Source organism: Columba livia, chromosome 13 (genome assembly GCF_036013475.1).
Source record: "Columba livia isolate bColLiv1 breed racing homer chromosome 13, bColLiv1.pat.W.v2, whole genome shotgun sequence".
Taxonomy (NCBI): Eukaryota; Metazoa; Chordata; class Aves; order Columbiformes; family Columbidae; genus Columba; species Columba livia.
Window position 1 is genome coordinate 19,438,175 of NC_088614.1, and position 27,455 is coordinate 19,465,629.

General features: G+C 44.8%; 1 protein-coding gene across 1 annotated transcript in view; it reads left to right on the forward strand.

Moving 5' to 3' along the window:
* The first annotated feature begins 16 nt into the window (after positions 1-16).
* Positions 17-27,455, forward strand: part of VAT1L (vesicle amine transport 1 like) — a 56,178-nt gene continuing 28,739 nt past the window's right edge. Inside the window, exons 1-7 of the mRNA XM_065028509.1 lie at positions 17-389; positions 6,686-6,815; positions 10,547-10,762; positions 21,929-22,071; positions 23,911-24,014; positions 24,769-24,824; positions 26,234-26,428. Coding sequence (XP_064884581.1) covers positions 160-389; positions 6,686-6,815; positions 10,547-10,762; positions 21,929-22,071; positions 23,911-24,014; positions 24,769-24,824; positions 26,234-26,428 — 1,074 coding nt within the window. The 5' untranslated portion in view covers positions 17-159. The remainder of the gene's footprint in view (positions 390-6,685; positions 6,816-10,546; positions 10,763-21,928; positions 22,072-23,910; positions 24,015-24,768; positions 24,825-26,233; positions 26,429-27,455) is intronic.

The window sequence follows — 27,455 nt, forward strand, 5'->3', positions numbered from 1 at the left end:
GGGGCGCCGCGGCGGGGCGGCGGATGGCGCTGCGCAGCTAGTCGGTGCATTGCGGCGGCGGGCGGACCGAGGCGCCGCCGTGCTGCTCCGCGCCGCGGCCATTCCGCACGGCGGCACCGCCTCGCACAGGAGCAGCCGGCGGGAGCCGCCGCCGCAGCCATGGCCAAGGAGGGAGCGCAGCGGGCGGAGGAGACGGAGCAGATGATCGAGAAGGAGGGCGGCAAGGAAGCCGCCGAGGGCAGCGCCGCCGGCAGCCTGCGGGCTGGGGACACGAAGGAGATGAGAGCCGTGGTGCTGTCCGCCTTCGGCGGGCTCAACAAGCTCCGCGTGTCCAAGAAAGCCATGCCGGAGCCGCAGGAGGGGGAGCTGAAGATCCGCGTCAAAGCCTGGTTCAGTATCGCCTCTCGCCCTCTCTATCCCCGGGGCGGTTGAGGGGCCGCAGCCCGGCGCGGGGCGGGCGGGTGCGGGTCCCCGTGGGGCGGGCGGGCCGGGGCGGTGCGAGCCGCGTACGGTGCGAGCCCCGCAGCCTCCCGGGCGGCTGTTGAGCAACTTCCCTCGCTCGGGGTTCCCCTCGGTGGGGAGCGTCGCTCCGAGCGGCCGCTGCCGCCGCTTCCTGCCCCGCGGCAGCACCTGGACCCAGCCCGGGCTGACTCCGGGCGCTCGGCGCCGGGCGGGCTTGGGTAAAGCCGGGCGGTTGTGTGTGTCAGCAGCAGCTACGGAGGGAAGAAAAATCAATGATTTTTTCGTGGTACCAGCAGGGAGAAATGGGGGGAAAAACTGGCCAGCTGCGTTCAGGATTTTGTTGTTTTCTGAGAAATGTGGATGCCAGCTTGTGTGTGTTGCTCAGCACCTGTCCCTTTCCCTTCTGATGCTGCTGTTCTTTTTCTCCTGGGAATCACTTACTTCAGTCGTCATCATTTCTCTCCAGAGCGGGTGCGACAGCATAGCTGGAGCTGAGGGTAATTTACCGGTGTAAATTCCCGTGCCCAGTTGACAAGGGGCTGGCGATCTGGTAGCATCCCGAAACGAGCTTTCCTAGAAGGCCAATTTTTTTTTCCCAGGCAATTGGAGCAGACTGTTCTTCCTAGAGAGCTGCTTCTCACTGCACATGTTCCTTCATGAAAACACAATTATTTTGTTTTAAGTGGCAGAAGCAACTTGAGGATCTCATTACACAACGTGATGGGTACCCAAGACCGAATTTCGCGTAGGCAGGGATTTATCTTTTGCTGTCCTATTCTGCTATGTGAAAACATGGTACTTCCAAAAGATAAATTCCAAGGTGAAGGCCAAGTTGTTTATTTTAGAATAAGGCAGTGAGCTTGTTTTGAACTCTCTATCTAGTGGATGTGTCTCAGATCTTGGAACATCTGCGTAGGTTAATGTAGCTGAATGTTTCAGCCTGTTCAGACACTGGGCTTTCCATCCCATACTTATGGGGATCATAAGGCTTGTGACTTACGTGAGTATTTCCCCACCCCAGGGTGTTGTCTGTGAAAAATGGTGATATCTGTCAGTCTGAATGAAAACTAATAAATGAGGGGCTGAGATTTTTTGCATTCTCTTTTTTTTTCTTTTCTCTACTAGTCACAATGGGAAATGCAAGAAATTCCAGGCTAGGTGGATGTAAGAAATAATGGTAGCATAGTAGTTGTGTAGTAGCTAATTTTGCTATCAAGAACGGATGTAATGCCTTGTGGTGTTTTCTGAATGATGTTTTCCCCCCACTTTCATCTATTGAGTTAACAAAAGTTAACAGGCAAAGCTTAAAATGTTCTGAGCACATGGACATATCCCTTTAAATACCTGAGGGGTTCAAGGCACTGTCTGGTGCCTGTATGAATTCCACTTTCATCAAAGCAGAAGATTTGTGTGTATTGCAATTAACAAGTTGCCTGCTTGGCTGTAAAACAGAAATATTCAGCTCTCCTACGACTACAGTTGCGTTCCCGGGTTGCGTTATTAATGAGCTGTGCGAGTTACACACTTGCAGTTTGACATCCGTAGACCCATTTAACCGCTTTGCAGTTCCTGCCAGGTTGCACAACAGCCCGTGTGTTTGGGAAGTTCTGTGCGACCAGAGGAGCTGTGCAGCCTCTGCTTGTCCTGCCACAGGGCTGAAATGGGCTCAGGTCACCCAAGTGCACTTCCAAACAAGGCAAAATCGATTTGCCGATCTTCTTGACCCAAGTCTGTAAATACAGGAGATTGATTGGGATGATGATGGACTTGTGGTCTTGTCTGGGGGACTGAGTGAGAGCAATGTCTGTTGTCTTTGCCCCATGTAGTGTGCGTGTGGGAATGAGCGTGGGACAAAGGTGGGCTGTGCTAGTAACACATTGATGACAAATGATGCTTTTAGTTGAATCAGTTTTGCAGTGGATCTCTTTTAAGAGGAATATGTGCATGCATGCTAAATAGGATGTATCAGTAAAAAGTGCAAGTTCTCTGTGGTCTCTACATTCACCGGGGGATGAAACCAGGTGAATCATATATACATGAGTTAAATGGTATGTACACGTTTTGTGGTATGTTACTATAAATGGAGGAGATAGAGGATATATTGCTGTTAGCATGAAGGCAGATAAATAATTCTTTTGAAGGTCTGGAATATCAATGGTCCAAGTGAAAATGTGTCAGCTGAGATGAGTCATGTGTTGGCCTCATTCAGTGACTAAGACATGGAACAGCCATCAATGTCCAAGCTGAGTCACAGCTTCTGCATATTTCCTGAAATAATTTTTGATTGATAATGACGAAGCAGTTGAAATTGCTGTATTTGTTTGTATTGTAATTTGCAGTCTGCAGAGCACTAGTACACATATTGTTTGAAAGATGAGGCAAATAGCTAGAACAGACCAAAGCAGTATTTCAGATAGATGTGTGAATAAGGAATGGTGTCCTGCAATTACCTCCTTTTATTTTTCTTTATTGTAATTATTTCTTCCTTATGCTGCTATGCGTGTGCGTCATGAGGAGTGAGGCAGGAGTGACCCTTCTGGCTCTGTGACTGTGAGATAACAGCACTTTAAAAATCTGGTAACAAAGAAATCCTAAGTACAGAAGAGTAGCAGACAGCTTATCAGTTTTGCTCTCAAAGGCAGTCTGGTTCATATACTGTGGGTGTTTATGGATAAAAAGCATGAGATCTGATCACTTTAAACCTTTTTTTGTTTTTAATTATCAGGCAGTTTGCTGACCAGGGGTGTGAGGAAGGATTTTAAGAATGTAAAACTCAGTGGTCCTCTTCTTTTCTCTGTTGTATTTCATCAACTTCAGTAACTAATTTCAGTGGAGTCTTACAGTGAAATAAGAGAGATCAAAATCAGCACCTCTCCAAACCAAACTGTGAAGGATGGTGTGCATGATCTGTTATTTTGCACTGGAAAGTCCTGGGCATGGGACAGAGCAAGAGCCACCATGCTGACCTTCACTGCTCTGATGGCAAAAGAAGTCAAGACCACAGCTTTCTATCCACAGGACTTTCCAGACTTTAACAAACAAAAGCCCAAACAAAACCAAATACACACACACAAAGCCGCCACCACCACAAAACAAAAACCAAAGCGCAGCAAAGTATACACCACAAGTACAGGAAATAATATTCAAGATCCTCAGAAAGTCAGATGCAAAGATACTTCTATGATCAACTCTGCCTCCGGACATGCACAGGCAGTCCAGCCCGTGTCGTTCACACCACTGTCCCTGCCCTTTCACAGAAAGATTCTTGGATCCCTATGTCAGTGTGTTGATCTTGGTAATTCATATCCTTCCCTATCTTCATTTGCATCCAGCTCTTGATTTAGGATTAAAACCACAGGGCTGCAAGAAACTGTGCACCTTTTCTCACTGAATCGCTTTGCATTTACACTTCTCACTCTGTGTGTACCCCTAAAGTTCAGGAGTCGCGTTCTCCAGCTGCAAACCAGAACAGGCTTTGCTGGTTTGTACTGGTACCAGAAATAAATTGTGCTTATTCTCCAAAACCATCACTCTTCATGAGATATATTCTCCTGTGACATTCTGTGCAGCCCAGCTTCCCTTTGCCTGTGTCTGCTCCAGGTCAAATCTCAGTGAAGGACTTGGTAAGGTTGGGTGTCTCAGACATAGTTACTAAACTGGCCTTTTGTCTTTGGACCCTCCAAGTCCAAGTCAAAATGCTGATTTTTATGATACAACATAAGTGTGCTTTCAGGCCTACGGGTGTTGATAAGGCTTGTTCCAATTTGACAGGTGAGATAAACCAACTTATTTCTGTCCCTCTTTGAAAGTGGCAAAGAACAGAAGCAAACTCGTGTACCAGAGTGACAGGGATGTGACAACACTAGACCCAACAGAGATTAAAGATGAAGTGAATGAAGAAGAAATTCTCTAGAAAGCGGCTAGAAATTATTACAAATGTCAATCAACACTATGTTCCACCTAGTAATTAAAGTGATGAAAATATGTGACTTAGGTATTGCGTACGTTTTGTAGTGTTTTTTCTCTCCTTATCAAACCTGTTCTAGTATCAAGTCTTGTGAGTTCCTTGTAGTAGAGATGAACTTCCCTTTTTATTTAACGTTGCTGCCTTTTGTTATAGACGGATGACAGAGCAACAGAACTAGAACCAAACTGAACTGGTCATATTATGTCATTAGATGCAAAGCTGCAGATATGCCCTTTCAAAAAGTGACAAGTTATTTCGTACGAATGAATGTTCTAGGAAGAGCTGCAGCGGTGTAATCAAATGCCATGATCAAACAGCTGTGGTCTGTCTGTCACCTGCGTGTCGTGACGTCACAGTGCGTGTCCCCGCGCAGGCTCCCGTGTCGCGGGGCTGCCTCCAGCCGCCCTTCCCGCAGGGACAGAGCGTGGAAAGGTGGATCCAGATCATCACTGAAGCCAATGTACTCAGACAGTGGCTGCCGCCATATAGGTTGGGGGGTTTGATAGTTTGTTGTTGTTGGTTTGTCTCTCTTCTTTTTCCCCCAAATGATGGCTGCCTTGCAGGCCTGTGGTTGTTCAGAATTCCTCTTTCATTATCAACATCACAGTGGCAGCGTAGGGGGTGATCTGAGCTGCTGGATGAGGAGCGGCCTTTCTGAAATGACTGCAAAGCTCCCAACTTAACTTTGCCAAACCCCTCCTGACTCTCTAGATGGTTGATGTGATGAGCTTTGTGATGAACGTGGTGGTGGTGGTTTTGTTGGGGGTCGTCTGTTTGTTTCTAATTTGGTTGTGTTTCTTTATAATTTTAAATGTTTATCCTGAGTTTCTCAAGCTAGAGTGCTAAAATCATGTTTTAAAAAAATAATCTGTAATCTTACTAAAGCTAAAAGTTGTGAGTTCCGATTGCCCTTAAACCCTCTGCTACAATTACAAATCATTTACATTTGGTGGGATTCCCTTTTTCCCCCCCCGTGACCTACATCTCATGAATGCTGTCTTGTCTTTGTGCTTACGTTGGGTGTCCACTCTGTCTTTCCTCTTTGTTGGGTCTGTTCAATCTGCGTGTGTTTTGATTAGTATCTGACTAAAGCTCCAGCTCATAAACACTCGTGCACATCAGTAATCGTGTGTATCCAAGCCGTTGCTGGTACCATATGTGCGGGTAGGACTGGCTGTGTGCAGAGCTCCAGAGCTGGGGAATTAGGGGGCAGCCGTTCTGGCCAACAGAATATATGGGGCTGTGTTTTGGAGCAAGGGATTAATGCTGAAGCATATTTAGTTAGGAGTTTTACAGGTTTTAACTGTGTGTATGGCATTCGAGCCAGCAATCAGTATATGCACATCCTAGATAAACACGGTGCCTCTTCTGGGTTGTGTTTTGGTTTTGTGGTTTGTTTTGTGTTTGTTGTGGGTTTTTTGTCTGTTGGTGATTTGTTTTGTTGGTTTTGTTTTGTGGGATTTTGTGTGTGTATGTTTGGGTGTTTTTTTTTGTGGCTGCCTAGAAAACCATAACATTTTATTTAATAAAATCAGATAGCATATAAAACACAAAGCAAAGGTGCTTCAATACTTTTAGCAGAACTGCCGCTCCAGGGAAGACTGGTATTTCTTTCTAAGCAGCAACTCTCGCAGCCCCAAAAACCCAAGTAACTTTTTCAAAACTGTACAAAAGTGATCCAGGAGGAGCAGTTTAAAACCACAGCCTATCTGACACTGAAGGAGCTCATGCTAAAGTTTGCACACCTGCCTAGGATGAACACAAGATTAATTCCTGGGGTCACATCAGGCGTTAGAAGACTTTACATCAGGGATCAGGACACTTACATCAGGTTGTTCTTGGCCTGAAACATCTATAATGTGTGAGGTTTGCGGTTTTCTTCTTAAGCAGAACGGGGTTCCCTTGCTAGCTAGTATTGCACTCATAGAAATCATGTTTCCGTGTATGAATTTTTAAGTGGTCTTGGTGAATTTCTGTGTGTGTCTCCGAACAGCGCTGCAAGCCTTGGGGCTGCTGACAGCTGTGCTTGCCTTGCCCGTGTGCTCCGGGCCTGAGGCCGCGCAGCAGCTGCGGAGTCGCGCTGTTCCACCCGTGCGGAATGTGAATGTGTGCTGGGTCCTTCTGACCCCGTGGAGCTCAGCTTTTTAATGCTGCCCTGAAGCTGCCTGGCTTCCACATCGCTCAGGTCAAGTTTTCCTGCTCTGCTTTGATCAATGGTAATAGTCTTGATTTTATTTTCTTTCGTTTGTTTTACAGTGGTTTGAACTTTATTGATCTGATGGTGCGGCAGGGGAATATCGACAACCCTCCTAAGACACCACTTGTTCCTGGGTTTGAATGCTCTGGAATTGTGGAAGCTCTCGGAGATAGCGTGAAAGGATTTGAGGTAATACTTCCTTTGTTTGCAGAGCAAGACTAAATACTCACCAGTTCACTTGAGTGTGTTGTCCCTAATCCCTTCTGTTCTGCCAGCAACAGCAGCCTTCACCACCTTGTTAAGATTTGAAAGGGCAATTTTTCCTTGTTGCTTCCCAAGCATGAGAATGACTGCTTGAATTAGTTTGTAAAGCCACCACTGTCATTTCCCTCAAATCCTTCCTGAAAAGTCCCTTGTGCCATGTGTGTGTCTTGATGGCTGAGCAGCAACTGGAAAGCGTGATCAGTGTGCTTTAAGAAAGCAGAAGAAATTGAGTTAACTGATGAAGTTTCTGTTCTTGGCCATGTTTGCTGCCGTTGTTGCTCTGTTCCTCAAAGCCCATGCACTGCTGGTACTAGTTCCAACTTTTGATCCTGAGTTAAGGAGACCCCCATCTACAACAAGCGCTTTTCTTGCAGCCACATGTGTTCATGAGACACAGAGAAAACTGGGACTGATTCTGGGTATGTGACTTATTCTGATCACTCAGGAAAAGGGTCTATTTCACCTAGCAGAATAGTGATAAATGACAAATAGTTAATGTATATAATAAAGCTTTCATAACTGGTTGGCATAATGTACCCTTCGGTAGCTGTTATTACATATATGCAGCAGTCTGTCCTATCTCCTATTCCGTTATTTATGTTAAACATCTATATTCCCTCCAATCTTGCACATTTCTCCTAAGTAGAAGTTTTTATTTCAAAATCTTTTTCACTATTTGCTGAGTCAGTCATGTCATTAAGTAATTTCCAAATTCCTATTCGATCTTGATCTTAAGAAGGCAATTACCTAAAATATTTTTAAAGGTAACGTTTTTGCTCTTCCAGAAGAGCTGTAAAATTTCTCAGTTGAGAAGATAATGGCCAGTTTAGTTTGTAGTAGGGTCCCAGCGATGAGCTCTTCTTAGGCCATTTCTCCACCTTACCCCTCCTGCCCCATCTCTGCCTTGAAACAAGTCGTAATCTTGGATGCTTTTTGTGGCAAACAATAGCTGAACCAAAACCTTGGCTATTGGAAAAACTCTGCTGCGGTTGTTCCACTCTGGTGTCTGTGGTTTATAGTTATGCTCTGTACCAAAGAAGGTTCTGTGAATAGTGTGTAGAAAGTCTCTGCTCTAGGTCCGCATTCTTACTGTAAAATTCTTGCTATTTCTGAAGGGCATCATGAGGCTACAGCATATGGTCCTCGTTTGAATAACATTGCACCTGACTGCACATACTGGGTCTCTTTTAAGGTTATATCTTTGTTTTGACCGTAGAACATTGAAATTGAAACAAATTGTGATATTTTATATTTTGCATACAACCTGTATAGCCATGGTAGTGCTTGAGTGATCTAGAAGAAGAGTCAACACTCACCATAATGCTTTGCACAGGTATGAGCCCGCCAACAGGAGAATGGGCCATGAGGAAGATGCAGGAAGGTTCTCTTGGTTTCTTTTTGGATTTCTTTGCAGAATTAGGAGCACGCCAGGTGTTTGTTGTTGCCTTGACGTATGCTGGGACCCCTGTCCATAGCGATGGCAGGAGTGGCAAAGATTGCACCCTGTGTCTTCTGACCTTATTTCCCTTTGTAGATCTCTTTCAGTTCAGGTCACGTGGAAGTTGTGGGGATTTCATGCTATGGAAAAATGTGACTTATTGGTCCTTAGTCTGCACTACCTGAGATATTGCCAGCCATTTTTTGTCTTCATTTGCTGTAGTTGTGTTAATGTATGACAAATAGTGGCATTGAATGGCAGTCCATTTCGACAGAGATGTGTATGCACGTATTTTACATTGAAAGAAAGCCTTTTTTAATGGAATAATGGTGTAAACGACTATTCCTTATCCCATTAAAATAAAAAGCTGATTCCTACCAAGCTCAGATGTATCAGACCTGACATCTCTAGTTGTGGGGATGGTTCTCAGGAGCTAAGGCCTTATCTGACATGATGACTAGGCTCTGTACAGTGTCGTAAAATTGGTAATCGTTTATGTGTGTTTGCAAGGATATAGGACATAATAACAGCTTCACTAATTAATCCTAGCAGCCTTTAGATTTTAGACTCGACCAGCAAAAGGGAGCCACGGAGTGGTCACCAGTGATCCGTTGTTAATTTGAATGTGTGTTTCAAAAGGAGGAGGCATTTCAGTGAAATTGGAATGACAGTTCTATTTCAGCATCCTCATTCTGAAAGAGACAAACTCTTCAGAACTGTCAGTAGCACCTTAGCGTTTAGCAAACCCGCAGTATCACAAAGCTAAATCGATGACAAGTGCTTGGGAGACCAAAATGTGCTTGTGCTGTAAACATTCGCCTGAAGGTACAAGTGTTGTGCTTTATTCCATTGCTGTGGAACGTAGTTTAAATAGTCCAAGAACAAGCCATAGTGTTTCTAAAATGTTAGTGGGTATTAGTAGCACGTAAGATAGAGAATATCAGGCAGATAAGCAAAGATATTTAGGGGGGAGAACTTCTTTTAGTTTTACTCTAAAACATGCAGTCCTGAAGTTTCGTGCTATTCCTGCCTTATCACACTGCGGCTCCATTTAAGAGCTCCTCACATTGTTAAGGATGCTATTTTTGTTGGTGTGTTACAGAAAGGCAGAGAGGCGGAAGGCAAGGTAAAAGATGTGTAGGTGTTGCTGGGGACAAGGCATTTTCAAGCATTTGTAGGAGTCGTGCCTGTGTTTGCTCGCTGTGGCTCCCCATAGCAGCCCCAGCAGACCAGTGTCTGCATTTACACGCGTGCTGCTCTCCAGGTCCGGTTCTGCGCTGCAGGAGCCTCAGAGCTCCAGTTCCCACGTTCTTATTCTTGCCCACCTGTGCGGAGTCACTGTCTCCAAATGTATGAATATGATGTGCCTGGACCTCTGAAAGGTTCCTATGAGCAGCCCCCTGTATGTAATACTAATATAAAATCTTCATTTCTCCATAGTGAAATACCTTTTCACTGCTATAAATTTTCCAAAGAAATCTAGTAGAGAAATGTTGCATTCAAAAGGAATATTTCATTGCTCCTTTAAATCCTATCGAAATCACTTTGTAGGCTTAGTAGTGCCTCAGGATCCAGAGGTATATTTTTGATGTTTAAAGGTGGCTTATTTGAAGTTGCAGGATCAGATTCTGCTCTGACACATGGCCGTAGAAATGGCAATCACGGAAATGTATTGGGAGAATCGGTTATTGAGATAATAAAACTGCAGAGAGTGGATACAGATGGTGTTATCTTCTAAACGACTGTTTCCTGAACCATTTCATGTGCTCGGTCTGGCAGAGCACAAGGCCTCCCTTTCTCAATGCACAGAGAGGAAGAGGAGCTCTGAATTAATGTGAAGACTGAGAAAGCAAAATGAAACTTATCATGGGTGTACAGCCCCATTTGTTATTTGGGAGCTCTACTAGCAAATGATGATCTGTGTTGGCGATGATGAAGACTGCTCCATCGGGGAAGCAGTATAGCAAGAAAGAGGAGGTGGCTTTAACTTCAGGTATTTTTGTTCAATTGAACTTTCACTCTTTTTAATTGTGTTTATCTGAAAAGCCCAAAGCTAAGCAGGTTAACTGCTATTTTGCCGAAGATGCAGAGCATCATTATCATCACAACAAGTCACTGACCCACAGCTTGAATGGGAGAGTTGCACGTCTTACAAGTTGCTCTCTGCAGTTCCAGTTGCAACCAGTATCCTCAACGTTGTTTTCTTCCTTGTTTGTAGATTGGAGACAGAGTCATGGCTTTTGTAAACTACAACGCATGGGCTGAAGTAGTATGTACCCCAGTAGAATTTGTCTACAAGATCCCAGATGACATGAGTTTCTCGGAAGCTGCTGCGTTTCCCATGAACTTTGTAACTGCCTACATGATGCTGTTTGAGGTTGCCAACCTAAGAGAAGGCATGTCCGTGCTGGTTCACTCGGCAGGAGGCGGGGTGGTAAGTTGTCTTACTTTTCTGTCACCAAGTAGCTGAAGCAGTCTGCGTCCTTATTTCTGAAATGATCCACGCTCTGCAGTTTGGTTTGGTAGCACACTCCTCTGTGCGAGGGATCGCGGCGGGAGGAACTGCATCTGTTTTCCCATAAATACACCGATTTGGATGGCTGGCAGGAGCTTTTGGTGAAATAAACATGTTCTGACTATAAACTCTACCCAAAACCTCCTAATGGCTTGTCAGAGATCAAGGACCAGGTGACATCCTGAACTCATGCACATTGTACTACTTCTGTGTAAAAGGCTGTAATGAAAGGAATAAATAAATGAACCTTCCCCCCTCTTCCAGCTTTGTTCTAGAGGGGTTGAAAGCAACGGAAAGCGTTATCATGCCAGTGCCAGGGAAGATGTGCAAACGCAGAGTTTGAGTCCGTGGCGGCTGCTGCCTGTCACAGGTTGGATCCTTAGTGAAGAGGTGTTGCGTTGCATGGGGAAAGCAAGAGTGGAATAAATTGGGTGGAATACCAGGTCATACAGTGGAATAATAAGTCAGTGTTTTGTGTTGCCAATTGCTGGAGGAAAATCTCTTTCCTTTACAACATATTTAAGCTTGTGCAAAATATGAAGATACCGATAGTGGACTTTGTTTCTATTTGAAATGATGCAGTCCTTTTCCATAAGACGGATTTTGTGACCTGGGAACATCAGCAGATCCCAGCCTTCCAAACCGGAGTGCCTCTTCCCTACTCCTGTTAGGCCTTATTTATGCTAAACTAATAATCTGTAGTCCGCTGGGGTCTGGTGGGCAGTCCCAAACACCTTATCCCTAATTCTATGTCCTTAGACCCTCTTTCAGATTCTAATACAAAAGGCTGCAATCAAAAGAATAAATTCATGAGTTCCCTGTACAAAGTATTTTTAGTGAACGATAATCCTACTTGCAATAAATGGTCCTCTTGGAATACTTCTGCAAATGAATGGAATTTATAATCGCATTATACTTTGGCACACTACAACCTACAGCATTATGGCTGACTTTGTTATTCTTTAATATTAAATCTTTTCGTGTGGAATTTAGGACTGTTAAAGCAACACAAGGCCACACATTCACGGGGACTGTACGTTCTACAGGAATCAAAGGCTCAGCTTTAGTTGTAAGGCCATTTGCACAGCTGACACTAGACCGAATTAGCAAAACACCCAAAAGTAATCTTTGTGCATCTGCAGGTGCCCAGAGAAAATTAACTCCTTCTCCTTATTAAGATAAACTGTCCTTGCTACATTTCTTTATTTCTTTCTCTCTTTTTCTAACCTCTCTCGCCTCTATTATTTCTCTCTTCTCTTCCTGAAGCACTGTTAATGCTCTACCAGCTCTCACATAGTCTTCTTCACGCGTGTGCAGCCTCTGTGCTAAGAACTGTTGGCTTCCCCGCTTAGCGCAGGTGCTCAGTGGGCAGCTCCTGAGTGCTCCTCTGCCGTGGCTGCGGGGGAACCTGGAGCTAAAGCCAGGATGGGTCAAGCAGGAACCAGATCCATCACCTGCTAAGTAGTTAAATAAAACAGGGGCTGCAGGAAGGGCGGCCGAGGTGGCCAGTGGCTGATGTTGGTCCATGTGTGTGACCCAGGAGACTGCACGCAACAGGGAGCTGGGGCTGGTGGCCTGCGGGACAGGGTGCTGGTGGCTGTGTCACCAGCGAGGACACCTCGTGCAGCCTGTTGTTCCTCTAAGGGAAGAGCATGTATAACTAGAATTGAAAGAGAAAGGCTTTTCCCGTTCCTTGGTAGGTCTTGCAGGTAAAATATCACTCTGGAGATGCATGGAATTTTTTCCTTTCTACCGACCAGACGTAAAGATTTCAGAGAGGTCTGTATTACTTTTTAAACCTCTCTAATAATCTGTCTGTTAATCCTTTGAAAAATTTAGCAGCCTCCGTCAAACAAATCACTCTCACAAATTTCTTAGTTAATTTAAGAGAAAACTGGCTCTGAAAAAGCTATGGGAAGAAGTATTTCTGTGCTGTCACTTTAATAGATAGAAGGTCCATTCCCACTTTCAGCAAGTAGAAAACCTATCCAGTTTGTTTCGAAATGTCATAGAAATTCCAGAATACTTCAGTGAGACAATAGGCTCCCTGTGGGACTAGAAGTTTGTCATTGTTCCTTTCTCATTATGCAAGATCATTACTTTAGCTGCTTCAGGCAGTTTATGAAAAAGAACTTGTTGCTTCAAAGGTGCTTGTGAGGTTCTTTGTTCTGGCTCCCCAGTCCCCTTTAATAGGATCCTGCAGCTTTTGCAACAAACCGAGTCAGGGGAAATTCTCTAGGACCATTGCTTATGTATTGCCTCTGTTTATGTGGTCTATTTTTTGTTTACAGGTATTTTTGGTAGTGAGGTAACTATAGCAATTGTCTTCCCATCTGTGCCGGTGGAATGACAGTATCCTTTAATGTCTGGCAGGATGCTTTAGATAAGTCAGATTCCTTATATCCAGAAGTTGCAGGAGGCATCAGAAGCTGATGTAGAGAAAAAGGAAATGTACCAAGATGATTTATCCTGAAAAAAGTGTCACGTACCTGTCTCTCATGACAGAGACTTGGATCCTGTTCCATACGCCAAACGCGTACCCTCCCTGCTGCCCATCAGCTGAACGGTCAGGGCATCGTGCGATCCTCTGTGTTCACGGTAGGAAAGCTGTGGGGCAGCACCTTGTCCCCTGAACCAGGAGACAGGTGGACACTCAGGCTCAGCGCTGACACTGTCGGTACATCGGAGCGTCCCTCTGAAGAGCAGGACCTGCTGCAGCGCTTAGAAAGGGGGCTTGAAAGAAGAGATTGTGTTTGCTTTTGCTTCCTACGGCCAGCTTGTTGATCTGGATTGTTTGGAAAAGGGGCTGCTTTGGAGGTTGCTTTGGTTGTCCTGTCTCTTTGTTTTCCCTCTAAAGCTGGGGGCGGTTAGGAGAGCCTGACCGTCAGTTCTCAACCTACACAGGGGAGCAGGCTGGAGAAATTTTAGGGGCTTTCTAAGCAGAATGGTGCAGGCTCAGCGTTGCCATTGCAGGATTCAGTCAGACTTCGGTGAGAATTGAGAGCTTGCAATGCATTCTGTTGTCATTTCTGAAGCTGCTGCCGGCCAAGATCTGACAAGGGTTGTCATGGGCTCTGTCAAGCCTCTGCTTGGAAGGATGCTTAACACTGCTGCTTAAACCGTTCTATTGAAGAGCAGGGCAGTTTGGTAATTAACAAAAGAGATGTATAATGCAAATGGAGTTCAAATGCTTAAGTGCCCTTCTGAACAGATTGCTAAAATAAGGAGAAAGGCAGCTGACACTGAACTTAAGAGACTTCCCGAAATTAATCCTCAGAAATAAGAGTTTGCAAGAACGTATGACATACTGTAGGACACTTATTGGCTGTAATTAATATTCAAAATGACTGTAAGACAATGGTAGAGTAGCTCCCTTCACAAATACACTCTCACGTCTTTTTTCAAGTGAAGCGAAGTGGAGACTGAAGAGAACACACTGAGAGAAGGGAGCAGTAGCGTGCACCCAGCCGGACTGGGCTGCCGTGCCCAGCCAGGACTGAGCTGCCGTGCCCAGCCAGGACTGGGCTGCCGTGCCCAGCCAGGACTGAGCTGCCGTGCCCAGCCAGGACTGAGCTGCCGTGCCCAGCCAGGACTGGGGTGCCGTGCCCAGCCGGACTGGGCTGCCGTGCCCAGCCGGACTGGGCTGCCGTGCCCAGCCGGACTGAGCTGCCGTGCCCAGCCAGGACTGAGCTGCCGTGCCCAGCCGGACTGGGCTGCCGTGCCCAGCCGGACTGAGCTGCCGTGCCCAGCCAGGACTGAGCTGCCGTGCCCAGCCAGGACTGAGCTGCCGTGCCCAGCCGGACTGGGCTGCCGTGCCCAGCCGGACTGAGCTGCCGTGCCCAGCCAGGACTGAGCTGCCGTGCCCAGCCGGACTGGGCTGCCGTGCCCAGCCGGACTGAGCTGCCGTGCCCAGCCAGGACTGAGCTGCCGTGCCCAGCCAGGACTGAGCTGCCGTGCCCAGCCGGACTGGGCTGCCGTGCCCAGCCAGGACTGAGCTGCCGTGCCCAGCCGGACTGAGCTGCCGTGCCCAGCCAGGACTGAGCTGCCGTGCCCAGCCAGGACTGGGGTGCCGTGCCCAGCCGGGACTGGGGTGCCGTGCCCAGCCAGGACTGAGCTGCCGTGCCCAGCCAGGACTGGGGTGCCGTGCCCAGCCGGACTGAGCTGCCGTGCCCAGCCAGGACTGGGGTGCCGTGCCCAGCCGGGACTGGGGTGCCGTGCCCAGCCAGGACTGAGCTGCCGTGCCCAGCCAGGACTGGGGTGCCGTGCCCAGCCAGGACTGAGCTGCCGTGCCCAGCCAGGACTGGGGTGCCGTGCCCAGCCAGGACTGGGGTGCCGTGCCCAGCCAGGACTGGGGTGCCGTGCCCAGCCAGGACTGAGCTGCCGTGCCCAGCCGGACTGAGCTGCCGTGCCCAGCCGGACTGGGGTGCCGTGCCCAGCCAGGACTGGGGTGCCGTGCCCAGCCGGACTGGGCTGCCGTGCCCAGCCGGACTGGGGTGCCGTGCCCAGCCGGGACTGGGGTGCCGTGCCCAGCCGGGACTGGGGTGCCGTGCCCAGCCGGGACTGAGCTGCCGTGCCCAGCCAGGACTGGGGTGCCGTGCCCAGCCGGACTGGGCTGCCGTGCCCAGCCAGGAGTGCTTCAAAATGAAGCCTGTGGAAGTCAGTGCATTCAGTGCAAGTCACAGCACGGGCTTGTGTGACATTATAGACTTGCTCTTGAACTTGTTGATATAAACTTGTTAACTGTATCCTGGATTAGCTGAGTTAGTATGAATACAGGACTGCTGTATTAAAACAGACAAACAAAAAACAACACCAGAAAAACAAGGCAAAAAAACTTTAGGCTCTTCCAGCTTTAATAAATCCAGACTCTATCCTTGTGGTGTCTACCTGGAAAATCAATTCTCTCAGGAATTTAGATCTGTGAGACAGCCATTTTGCCCATTTGCTGATTTCTTTGCTTTTTATGTGTTTCCTATTCTGAACATTTAGAGCATAAAACTTCCCCAAGATTGTGTAAACACTTGAGTTTCGCCACTTAACCCTTCAGCTGCAAGGCAGATTAGCCAGTTCTCTAGTATTTTCTTCTTGCAGAGGCTAAAATGAAGCTGCCGGTCAAGCAGAAGCCTCGATTGCCGTCCCGAAGCTGTCATTTGACCTTCCTTTTCAGGTTCAGCACAAGAAATACAAGCAGAGTAAGTTACAGATCCAGCTCTCATGTTTGGATTTGAAGGATAAATCTGAGGCAGTAGCTTTAGGTCGTCCTGGCAGGACTGGTTACTGCTTGGCAGGAACCTCCTTTTTATATTGTGTCTCCCCTGCATAAATTGCAAATACTTGAGGACACATTCCAAACTGAATCACTAAAGTGGTGATATTTTATCTGACAAAGAACTGGCACTCCTTGGTAGATCTAGTCGCCTGCTATCACAGGCAGCATGTAAGAACACTTTCGAGAGAAATAGCTATTTTTTTAAGAAGAAATTTTATATGTGTTTATCCCTTCAAATTCTATCTGCTCTGACTTGCTTGTTGAGAAACTTTTGTCAATTTCCAGACTTTCATTTGTGGCCACTTAATGTATCTTGTTTTCTTCTGCTGGTGGTGTTCAGTAATTAAAATTAGCTATTCTTTCCTCTTGGGGCACCTCTTTCAGATCTCTGCGGTGGGATGTATTTGTGTATGTGGCTAGAACGAGCTCAGAATCAAGCCTGTCCTTGGCCTGTATTTTTCCGACTGAAAGTGGGTTTGATTCTTCGTGACCCTTTTCTGTAAGGTCAGATATCTGTTTCCTTGGTCACACATTTCCTGGGCTCCGAGCTGGCTGGCAGCAAAGCAGCAGTAAGCTGGCATGAAAGCCAGAGACTTTTAAAATAGGTCTCACAGCATTCCTGGTCCTTTTAAGCATTGTATGGGTAGACTGAATTTAGGTCTGTCTGCACCTCGCAGGTGGGAGCATATTAAATAGCACTCTTGTGTGTGACTCAGTCCTTCTTGAACGTGAATAATCAGAATTTACTCCACTCTTGTGATGGTTCTGGCCGGCACACTGTACAATGTCATTTATACTTCCCACTTTGTTGAAATCTTTACCCGATACCTCCCAGGACTGCACTTGCTATTTTCCTATTAGCAGTTCATAGCCATTCTGCATTTGATGAAGTGCTTTCCTCTTATTTCATCTCCAGCAGCCAAGGAAGGGAATAAAATCAGCTCGCACAGAGCTCTGTGGAACCGAGCCTAGGCTGCTCTAAGTACCCAAGCCGCCTCGCATCAACCCAGGCGGTACCTGCGCTGTGCCCCGGGCGCTCTGGGGCGCTGGCCGTGCCCCCGCAGCAGCTGGGGAGGGTCCCAGCGCCAGCCTGGAGTCTGTTTGCAGACGCTGCCTTGGAGCATCATCTGTTAATCAAACACAAGCAGTTTCCCTGCCCCACGGACTCTGAAGGCCGGTCTCCTTCTACTCCACGGGGATGTGTCCTTTACCTGGATCCCCTGCTAAGTCACAGCACAGACAGGCAGCGCTTAACTCTTCCATGGCTGTGCTGCCTTCTCAGGTAGAGCTGATATCCTCTGGGCCAGCGTTAGGGAATACAGCCGGGATCTCAGCTGTATGTTGTAGTTCCACTAAACTGAAGAGGATTTATAGCGGGTGGAGATGCAGCCCTGAGGTTTGGATGCACCTCAGCTGCACAGTTGTGCAAGGGGGTAGGGAAAAACACACCCCACTAACTGTTGCAGAAAATAGGAGACTTTGAGGGTACAAGAGATTGTTATCTCATGGTGACTCTTTTTTCCCCTCTCTGTCTACTCCAAAACTTATTTGTGGCGCACTGACTGCAGCAGATGCTGCGTACGCTTGTTCGAGATTCACTTTTCAGTTTGTCCACTCTGCAATGTTCATCTTAGCGTTTGGTTTCCCATTTCCTCTGCGGTAACTGGAAAAACGACACCTTCAGGAGCTGGAGTGCTGTGTGTTGTGGACTTCTAACACCAGAGGAAAGTTTTCCTTGATGCCAGATTAGTCGATGTCTCCTCTCGCAGTTCTCTTACTATGTTTGTGTACTGCGTGCCACCTCCAGATGCGGTTGTGTGGCATCAGGGCATTTTGGAAACATGCATTCTCCTCACGTTCAGCTCCAGACAGGCTTCTGGTGCAAGACTGAGTGGGGATGATTTTATTTGAAATGCTGTAGCACCACTGGGCTGCACAAATATGTCATAGAAATGATAATCTTTTTACTGATGTTACTGGTTCTAATAGATGTAGTTCTACAAAGTGGTATCCTTTAGGTGGTTCATTCTCTCCTGCTATAAAGATGGGTTCAGTTTATATATAAGAGCAAAACAGATGATTTCTTGAAAGTATGCCGATGTATTAACAGAAGTGCTGTAACTCGGTGTGCGGCTCGCACGTCAGACTGGGGTCTGGCTTGTGCCTTTAGGTCAGACCCTTTTGGAAATCCACTGACTTACACCCCTTATTTATATTTCATCCAGTGAAATTGATAAGTATTAATAAGCTAATTCAATTAGTAATTTTTCTTCTATTTATGCTTTCTATATTGACTTTTAAACCTCAAGTTGGTTGGTTGGTTGTTTTTACTTTAAAATTGTTTAAATGCACATAACTGTCTATTGCACTGTTTCTTCTTAAAAAGGAAAGGAAAGGAAAGGAAAGGAAAGGAAAGGAAAGGAAAGGAAAGGAAAGGAAAGGAAAGGAAAGGAAAGGAAAGGAAAGGAAAGGAAAGGGAATATTAGTCTTCCTAATGGATCTAAAACTACTATAAGCCTATCCATTTATAATAAATTCTGTAATAATCATATGTGTAGATTAGGTTCAACACAGGTTTTATAAATTGACAGGATACCTTGAAAAAGAATCCATCCAACAGGCTTTGAAGTTAAAGAGACATAAGACTCCTGGGCCAAATCCAGTATTAGGAGATGTTTCATTTTCACAAAGTGCTTTAATCCAATTTACTAATTGCTTTGAGGACTCAGCATGTGGAGTTCTGCATGATAAGTAGTATATAAAAATATATATATTTTAAAGGAGATTAATTTCATTTTAAGGGCATATTTTTTAACTCTGCCTATCCCTTCAATGAAGCAATTTATCAGTTTTTTCAAACACTGCTAAATTAGTTGTCCAAATGAGTTATTTTTTACCACTTATTACTTTTCCCAGGTTCAGGGAGCAAGAATATAGTCTGTACTTATATGTAGAAATTTACATCATATATAAAAAATCAGATGTGTGAAGAGTTTATTTTGATTTTCCGAATCATGCCCACCTAATCAGACACTCTCTGGGAAGGCTTTTGCGTTCACACGCTATTTCTGATAACATTGCGCCCAGCTCCATATCCACGCGTGAGAGCCGGTAGGGGGGATGATGTGGCTTTGTCTGGGCAGGGAGGAGACACAAAGCTCACTGCTTTACCAAAAAGGAGGAGAATGGCTCTGGAATCCCAAAAGGTGGGACAGGTCTCGTGTGTGCCCGTGAGCAAAGGGGACGCGTGCGGGGACAGGGTGGTGTGGGCAGCCTGCAGGCGGGGGAGGGATGTTCTGCCCCCTTTGCGCGTTTCCTTTGTCATCTATGGATGCTCGGAGCTCTGGGGCCTCACATACTTGTGATTAAAATGTACAGCCCTCTAAACGCTCGCTGCTAATCCGGAGGTAGCTGAGTGACTCGAGGGATTAGAAAACAGATTTAAGAGTGACTTGCATAGCCACAGTGCTGGTTTGCAGCTTACTCGAATTCCACAGAAATTAGTGAAATGGTTGAGTTCATAGGCTGAGTTCAGTTCTCCCGTTTTGGTGGGAAGAGCAAGGAGGGTCCCGTATCAGCCTTTATGCCAAGATTTCTGAAATACAAACACTGAGAATATTTTGCACGAAAATAAGTCAAAGTCAAGATCAAATAGATCTTCAGAAAGCTGTAGAAGAATGTTTTGTGGAACTGCCTCAAAATACTTCAGTGATGTTGTTCATCCAATTATAAAAGTCCTGGCCGTATGAGTCAGTGTTAGGCTTCAAATTTCTCCAGAAAGCTGGAAAGTATTGTGATCTGGGGTTTTAGATAAGCTTATCTCTATAGGGGCAGGGAGGGGGGTACTAACGAGTTTGAGTCAGAAGAAAATAGGTTATGCACATCCTGGGGTTTTTTGTGCATTTCTCCTATTCATCTGACTGTCAGTTTGCTAAATGTTAATCGTCTTCTGCAGGATAAGAATCAGCGTGTTTTCAACTCCTAATATTTGACCTTTTAAACATTCAGTGTTTTTGATTCAGGATATACTCATTATCTCTCGTCTTCTCAAGTAAGATTGAAAATGCAGAAAACTAATTAGAGAACAGATCAATAATGTCAGAGTTTCACTCAACTAGCATACATTATAAAATACCGAGTTACCTAAATCACTATGGGTGATGGTTTTCTGGGAGACACGGGAGGTGAGAGAAGAGAATTGCTAGTGAAAATGACTAATAAAAGGAGAGAGAATTTTCTGTTACAGGCCAGGCTGTAACCTGGGCTTCAGAATGAGATGGTAGGTAACAGAGAAATGCGGTATGAGAAGAGACATGACATCTTGTAAGGTGAGGCCCCTCAGGAAAGGATTTTCCTGTGATTTCTGAGAGATTAGGGATTCCAACCCAGGAAAATGGTGGATGATTTTAAAGACAAGAGGTCATTTATGGTTGGTATTGGATTATCATGCTACAAATCGCGATTCCTGCTCTATGTGTCTCTGAGCTGTCGGACAGGTGGTTCAATTTGCTGTGCTGTTCCTTTTCTTATCTGTAAAGAATGAGAGTGAATCCCTTCTCCTACTCCTGTGTGTCTGCTCAGAGGATCACCGAACCTGTGCCTTGCTGTGCAGCTGTTCACTGGCTGACCTCGCATCTGGAACTCCTGGATGCCTCCATATAGAAATCATCATATCGTCCTCTTGCCATGTTCAGCTCAGAGGGTTGTCACTAGCGATTATATTCGGCGTTATGTGTGAGGATGCCAAGACCCCCAGGCTATGCAGGGTCAACTCATTATTCTACTGTAAATAAAACCCGAGCACTGATTACTGGTACTTACGTAATAACAATCAGCATTTCTGGTTGGAATGAACAGAAATATTTTCATCCATGGATGATTTTACTGGTCATGCATGCAGTTTACTAACAATGTATTTTGGCTGCAGATATAAGTAAGAATCCGCTGAATTCCATCACTTGTTATTTTTAGAATGGCAGTGCCATTTCTTGCTTCTGGGCATATCCGTGTAACTCTGCCAGCTCCGGCGGAATAATGGGGTTGCAACAGGAGGCAGAATTTGGGTACCAGAAGTCTGTCTTCTGTTTGTTAGTGTGTTAAGAGTAAAACAAAACCCAGGGCTGTAAAAGGGTGGCCTGTTAGTGTGACTCATAGCTATTCCTGCATTTTGAATAATCAGTAATAATTATTAATAAGAGGTAAACCAGGTTTGCGTTACGAAGCAGCATTTGTTACACCAGCTTGCAGCTGTAAGAAAAGATGACTGCGTAGTGACGTGGTATAACGGCACGCTGTATTGGGACCCACTACACCAGATCCTTCTGTACTCATGCTGCAAGAACCTCAACAATAAAGCCGTATCTGAGTACCAGAGGAGCCAGGTAGTTTGGCATTGTGGGCCAGCATCCTGCTTGGTGCGGGTGCTGCAGGGCCTCCTCCAGGAGGTGCAGAGCAGAGAACGAGAAATACTTCTCATGTGCTCTTTGAATAATTGGGTTTGGTGGTCCTTGTAAATTAATGCCATTTCCATTAAATTATATTGCCATTGTTAAAAGAGCAAAACCAACTCTTTTCCAACACAATCCTTGATAGATTAAATTAATATTATCCCTACGGTTGCTTTGTCTTCAGCATATACTTTGGATTCGAGTGTATTTTTCTTGTGGCTGAACTGCATTGCACTGTAAAGAAAGGAGCTTGGGAAGTCCTTGTACGTGTTTGGTCTTGGATTTTGCTGTCTCATGAGTGAACTGGAAGTTGTAAAGTCTGTCAACCAATTCCTATGTCGGTGAACTAACACATCAATGTGTTTGCAGGGTCAAGCTGTTGCTCAGCTCTGTTCAACTATTCCCAATGTCACTGTTTTTGGAACAGCGTCTTCTTTCAAACATGAGGCAATCAAAGACTCAGTAACTCACCTGTTTGACAGAAATGCAGACTATGTTCAAGAAGTAAAAAGGTAATATTTTCTTATCCTGAGTAAGGGTTGTATAGTATCTGGCAAAATACTATGAAAGACACCAGGCTGATCATATTTATGGGAAGAGATTACATTTTTGAGTTTGGGAACTGTAGTTTATTCCAGATATTCCATCTGCCCGCTACAAGGGTCAGGACAACAAGCATCTTCCTATTTCTTCATAAGCAACATGAGCTTTGTTAGCCCATGTTCGTACTTGGACATCTATTACAAGCAAAGTACATTAAGTGAAAAAGAATAAAGGATGTACTTAGCTATGATCTGCATATGTGGTAGCTCGCTGTAACGCACCAAGACTCTTCAGTAAGTTATCCAGGTTTTGGAGTTCTCCGGTGTTTTTCCATCTGCCTGGGTTTTTATCTGCTGCCGGGGATTGATATCGGAGCACATGATGTCTGTTTCAACTCCAGATCCTTAGATTTTGTTTGTTTGCATTCAGATTAGAATCATCCTGTTGCCTTTTGAAGTCATCGTGTGTGTTTCTATTCACATGCTTTCAAACACTTTGTTTCCCAGTTTGTCTAACTGTTTTTAGATATAGATGTTGACGCAGGTGCTAAATTTTAGAATTGATAAAAAAATCAGGAAAAACTGTCTTTTTGATTTTACTTGTCAGACAGATAAGAATAATGTTTTCCCTTCGTCTTGTGTCTGTCAAAATACCAGGTGACGTAGCTGAGTCTAAACCAAGAACCTCCTGAAAGCAGCACCCCAGGGTAGCACAGTTGACGGGCTTCCTGTCAAACTTACACACTCCTCAGGGTGACAGGCCAGGTCTTGGAAGGTCTCTCGGTCCGAGGTCTCCAGCCCTCTGAAAGGGCCTTCTGGGCACCGCAGACCATTGAGCGGTTAGCAGAGCAGGCTGGTGTTGGAGGAGAAAGCAGCGTGTCCTGCTGCTCTTTGCGGAGCACTCCAAGGGCTTAGAGAACCCTTGAAATGATCCATCACAAAGAAAGTTTTATATCAAAGGAAAATTGTTCCAGATGGGAAGTTTTACCAAACAAGAGAGCACTTGTCCAGCAGGTGACACCCCTGCCATTTTCTTACAGCTCAGAAGAATTGCAGCACGTTTCTCCTGCCCTTTGATAGACTTTCTCGGGGGGAACTATACACACCTAAGTGTTTTGTTGCCCCTGGAAATCTGCTGTAGTGAGAAGAAGGCTGAATTGTAGCAATCCTCACTTTACAAACATTGTTTTGGCAAGAAAGAACACTTGAAAACTTTAATCAGAGTTCAGCGCCAACCTTAATCCCAACTCTTGGCAGGGGTGGCGGATCTGACCCAAGCGGTATGTGATGTGGGTGCAGATAGAACAGAAAGTGGTGTTTAAAGAAAGGAATAAAGCTCCTTTAACTTCTGATGGGTTTATGATTACTCATAGTGTTGGCTGCTTCTGCCCTTCACCAGGACAGTTCTTCCTGGGGCAGTTCCCTGACAGCAGCCCTGGCGCTGGGTGACAGACCGTAGCGACTGAAACCACAAGGAGACTGGTTATGAAGGGGTGGAATTCTGCTCTGTTAAGTCTGTTCAAATCCCTTTTGGTGATCCTGCATTTTCACCTATTTTTTCACTTCTCAATAGACCAATGAGGCAGAGGACCAGTGGGTACAAAAGATAAAATGTAGATGCAACGAGCTAGTTTGTTCTTCTTTCCTGGTGTAGAGGTGTGTGGTGGTAGCACAATTGATAGTCCTTTTTGCAAGCTAGAACTGGCACCCTGTAGATGTTAGGAAGATGTTACCGATCAGCCCGTGTCACGCTGGCTGACTGGTCCTCTGCATCCTGTTGTACAGTGACATTTCTTTCTTGCTTTTTAGAATCTCGACAGATGGAGTGGATATTGTTTTGGACTGTCTGTGTGGAGAAAATACTGGGAAAGGCCTCAGTCTTCTCAAACCACTTGGGACTTATATTTTATACGGTAAGTGGAAAAAGCCAGGTACATTTTTCAAAACTAAAGCTTTTCAAAGCTTAAAATCTCTTAAAATCCCCTCTTAAAATCTTTGGGAAATGGAGGCCGCCACATTATACTTTTTCAGTTTGGCCATTTCCAATCAAGGATTTTACTGAAGCCAAGCATGAACTAAGTTATCGAGAAACAATACGTAATACAAGGGCAATTTTAAAAATTAAAAAAAAAAAAAAAAAAATTCAGAAGTGAAACTGAACATACATTCCAGATTGTTAAACATTTCTGGGTGACACAGGAGAAGTGTAGGAGAAAGCGTGGATCTCTCATTCTACACACCATGGGAATCCCAGCGTGGCCAAGGAAACTGTGCTCTAGTTCTACAGATACAGTGAAAGGACACCTAGTGCTGATCGCTGCTAAATAACTGTGTGTCAGAGACAAATGGCATTGTACTGCAGAGAAGGAGAGAGCTATAGGAGAGTGTTGGTGTCAGGGTGCCTAGTAGCACTTAACCCGTTACTGGTTTTGGAAGATTTGACAGATTTCTGTTGTCATCTCACAATACCTATAATCTTGTAGGGCTCCGTCAGCTTGGCCTCTTTGTTATTTATTCCCAGAGTATAAGGACATCTACCAATCCCTTTTAAACCTGGGGAGGATGTTTTTTTCTTAAATATGAATAATGGAAATGATTTGATGTATAATAAATGGTCTGCTTGTCAGCATGTAATAAGTTGTGTGTGAATGTCCTCATCTTTTACAGGTTCATCTAACATGGTTACTGGGGAGACAAAAAGCTTCTTCAGTTTTGCAAAATCAGTAAGTGTCCCAGTGCTGCGCTTCTGCTCTTTCCTCTAACCTCAGTCTTTTCTGTAGCATTTTCATCTTCGTACTCACCCATCTCTACTAAGTTGTTACTTCTGATGTTCCTGAAGAGAGCGTTTCTCTGACTGCAGTGTGGCCTGAGGTTTTCTTGTGGTACAAGAGCTGGGCAGGAGCTGGATCTGTGTGCAGTGCACATAGGAATTGTTTGCTGTCGGACGTATATCTCTTAGCCGAGTTTGAAGTTTGATTGCATTACTTATTTACTTATGGCAGAGTATCATATCCGTAGATATGGATAACTATACCCTGTAGGCCCCTCATATCTGTCAGGACAGTGCAATGAATTAAAGGAGATATTAAAGGGATATATCTCTTCAGATGGTGCTTGTGTCCAGTTGTCTTCAGCTTTTCAGAAGTTCCGTATGGAAACGCGTTTTTCACTTCTCCATGTTCATGTCAACTAACATCAGAGACGATGATGTTGCCTTTGTTTCCTAATTGATGATGTCAACAAGCCCCAAATTCAAATGTTCTTTTTTTTCTTCAGCTTCCTACAACCCCAAAATTCTGCTCAGAAATCACGGCTGTAGCAAGAAGCTATTCTGTGCCTCCCACGTTTTCTTAATGGTTGTAGCAACACAATCGTTGTTATTGTTGTGCATTTGTGAACTAAAACAACATAATCTTTACTATGCATCTTTTTTACTGTTTGTATTAACATATCCAGATGGGTGTAATTTGCAGGCAAGGTTGGCCCAACAAAATCAGTTTCAACTGAAGTGTTTTTCAGATAGTACTGGTATTTATTGACTGCATAAATACTAAATTGGATCAGTTTTAAAAATAAAAGTATAACCAATTTCTTTATGTAATTATACTGTAAAATTAACTCATAAAAATTGTATGCAAATTTTAATTAAAAATTGACCCATTCAAATAAAATTTCCGAGGAAGTGAGATCTCGGTCTCAAGGATGCTCTTAGGCTAAATGAGATAAAATAATTTCATTAGACATTATGCAGCTTGTTCAAATATCACAAACAATAATGGTTGAAAAGTAAATGGAAGCTTCTGAGCAGGGTGTAGTTGCCTTGGTTTTGAGCAGCAGGGAGAAGAAGGGAGGTCCAAGTTCTTCACTTCTAGAGCCATGTCCTAAACCCAGATCTGTTGCTGTTCTAACACGCAAATCTTATGCAACACAGGGTTGTGTTCTCTGTCCCCACGTCAGTCAGCTGTATACATTTTGTCTTTTCCTAAATACAGTCCCTAGTGCTTCTCTTGGCTGGTGCTTCAGCTCTGCCAGATGAGTCGTGTGTCACATCTGCCCCGACAGTTCCCTTGTCAACTTTTCTGTTCACTTCTTGAAAGACGTTTCTCTAACCCTGTTGTTTATTGCTTTCCAGTGGTGGCAGGTTGAGAAAGTAAATCCTATCAAGCTGTACGAGGAGAACAAAGTCATTGCTGGATTTTCCCTGTTGAATCTACTTTTTAAACAGAATCGAGGTGGTCTGATCAAGGGTGTGATGGACAAACTCCTAAATCTCTATACCACTAAGAAGATCAAGCCTGTGGTTGATTCGTTATGGGCTTTGGAAGAGGTAGGAGCAAAATTTCTTTCCTTTTTTCTGAAATATATGGAGTGTTAGATGTAAGATTAGATTTAAATATGTTTTATGGTTGTTAATGTAATCTCCTTTTTAGCTTGTGCACAAGTCATCTCCAAAGCCCTTGCTATTCAAAAACTCCATGATGCAGAGTTATCCACATGTTTCTCTAATATTTCTGGAGTTTAGAATGCTCTGTGCAAAGCTCTTGAAAATACTACTAATAATCTTGCCTTTTCAATCTTAGACAACTGTTTCTGTTTCCTAAGTGCATGAAACATGTGACTAACAAGCGCAGCCTGAAACGCAGACATTATAGTTGAAAACAACTTAAAACCTATTCTGAGCAAAAGATCTAATATGTAAGCTTTAGTTTCAGTGTTATATGTGTGCTAGCAAACCTTGGAAGCCTGGAGGTTTTCAGGAAGTTACTGAAAACACATTGCAGGCAGTCAAATCAGGAATCACTTTGAAAGCAAGTTACATTTGTGGAGTATGGGGGTTTTGGCTCTTTTTTCTTTCTAATTGCTCAGCTCTCATTAAAAATCTGTAAAGAGGCTGACCTGATCATAGCCTGGGCAATTACAAGCTTCTTGACCAAAACACTGTTTCCTAAGACCTTTTTACTTAAGATGCTAATAAATGAATGCAAGTATTTTTGGACATGTGAACAGACAAGACATGAATGTATATAGACTCTGCATGATTATAGTAGCACCGTCAGATTAATATTTGTGGTTTAGGTGTTTGTGAAGCGCGCTGAGCCTGAGACGACTGAAGATGCACCATCTGCTAAGAGCTCTGCTGAGTGTGAATAGAGCTCTGCTGAACGTGAATTGCGGTCCTATCATTGTGTGGTTGCTATTCAGAAGGTGCTGCCACAAAATTCAGCCTGTGTTCGAACACATTAGCTGGTATTAAGCACGGATCCATGACGCAGTAATAACCGTCAGGCTTAATACACTAATAATATGTATTTTATTAAGATTTTGAATGCCCTGCGGGCAGGGTTTTGAGCTCA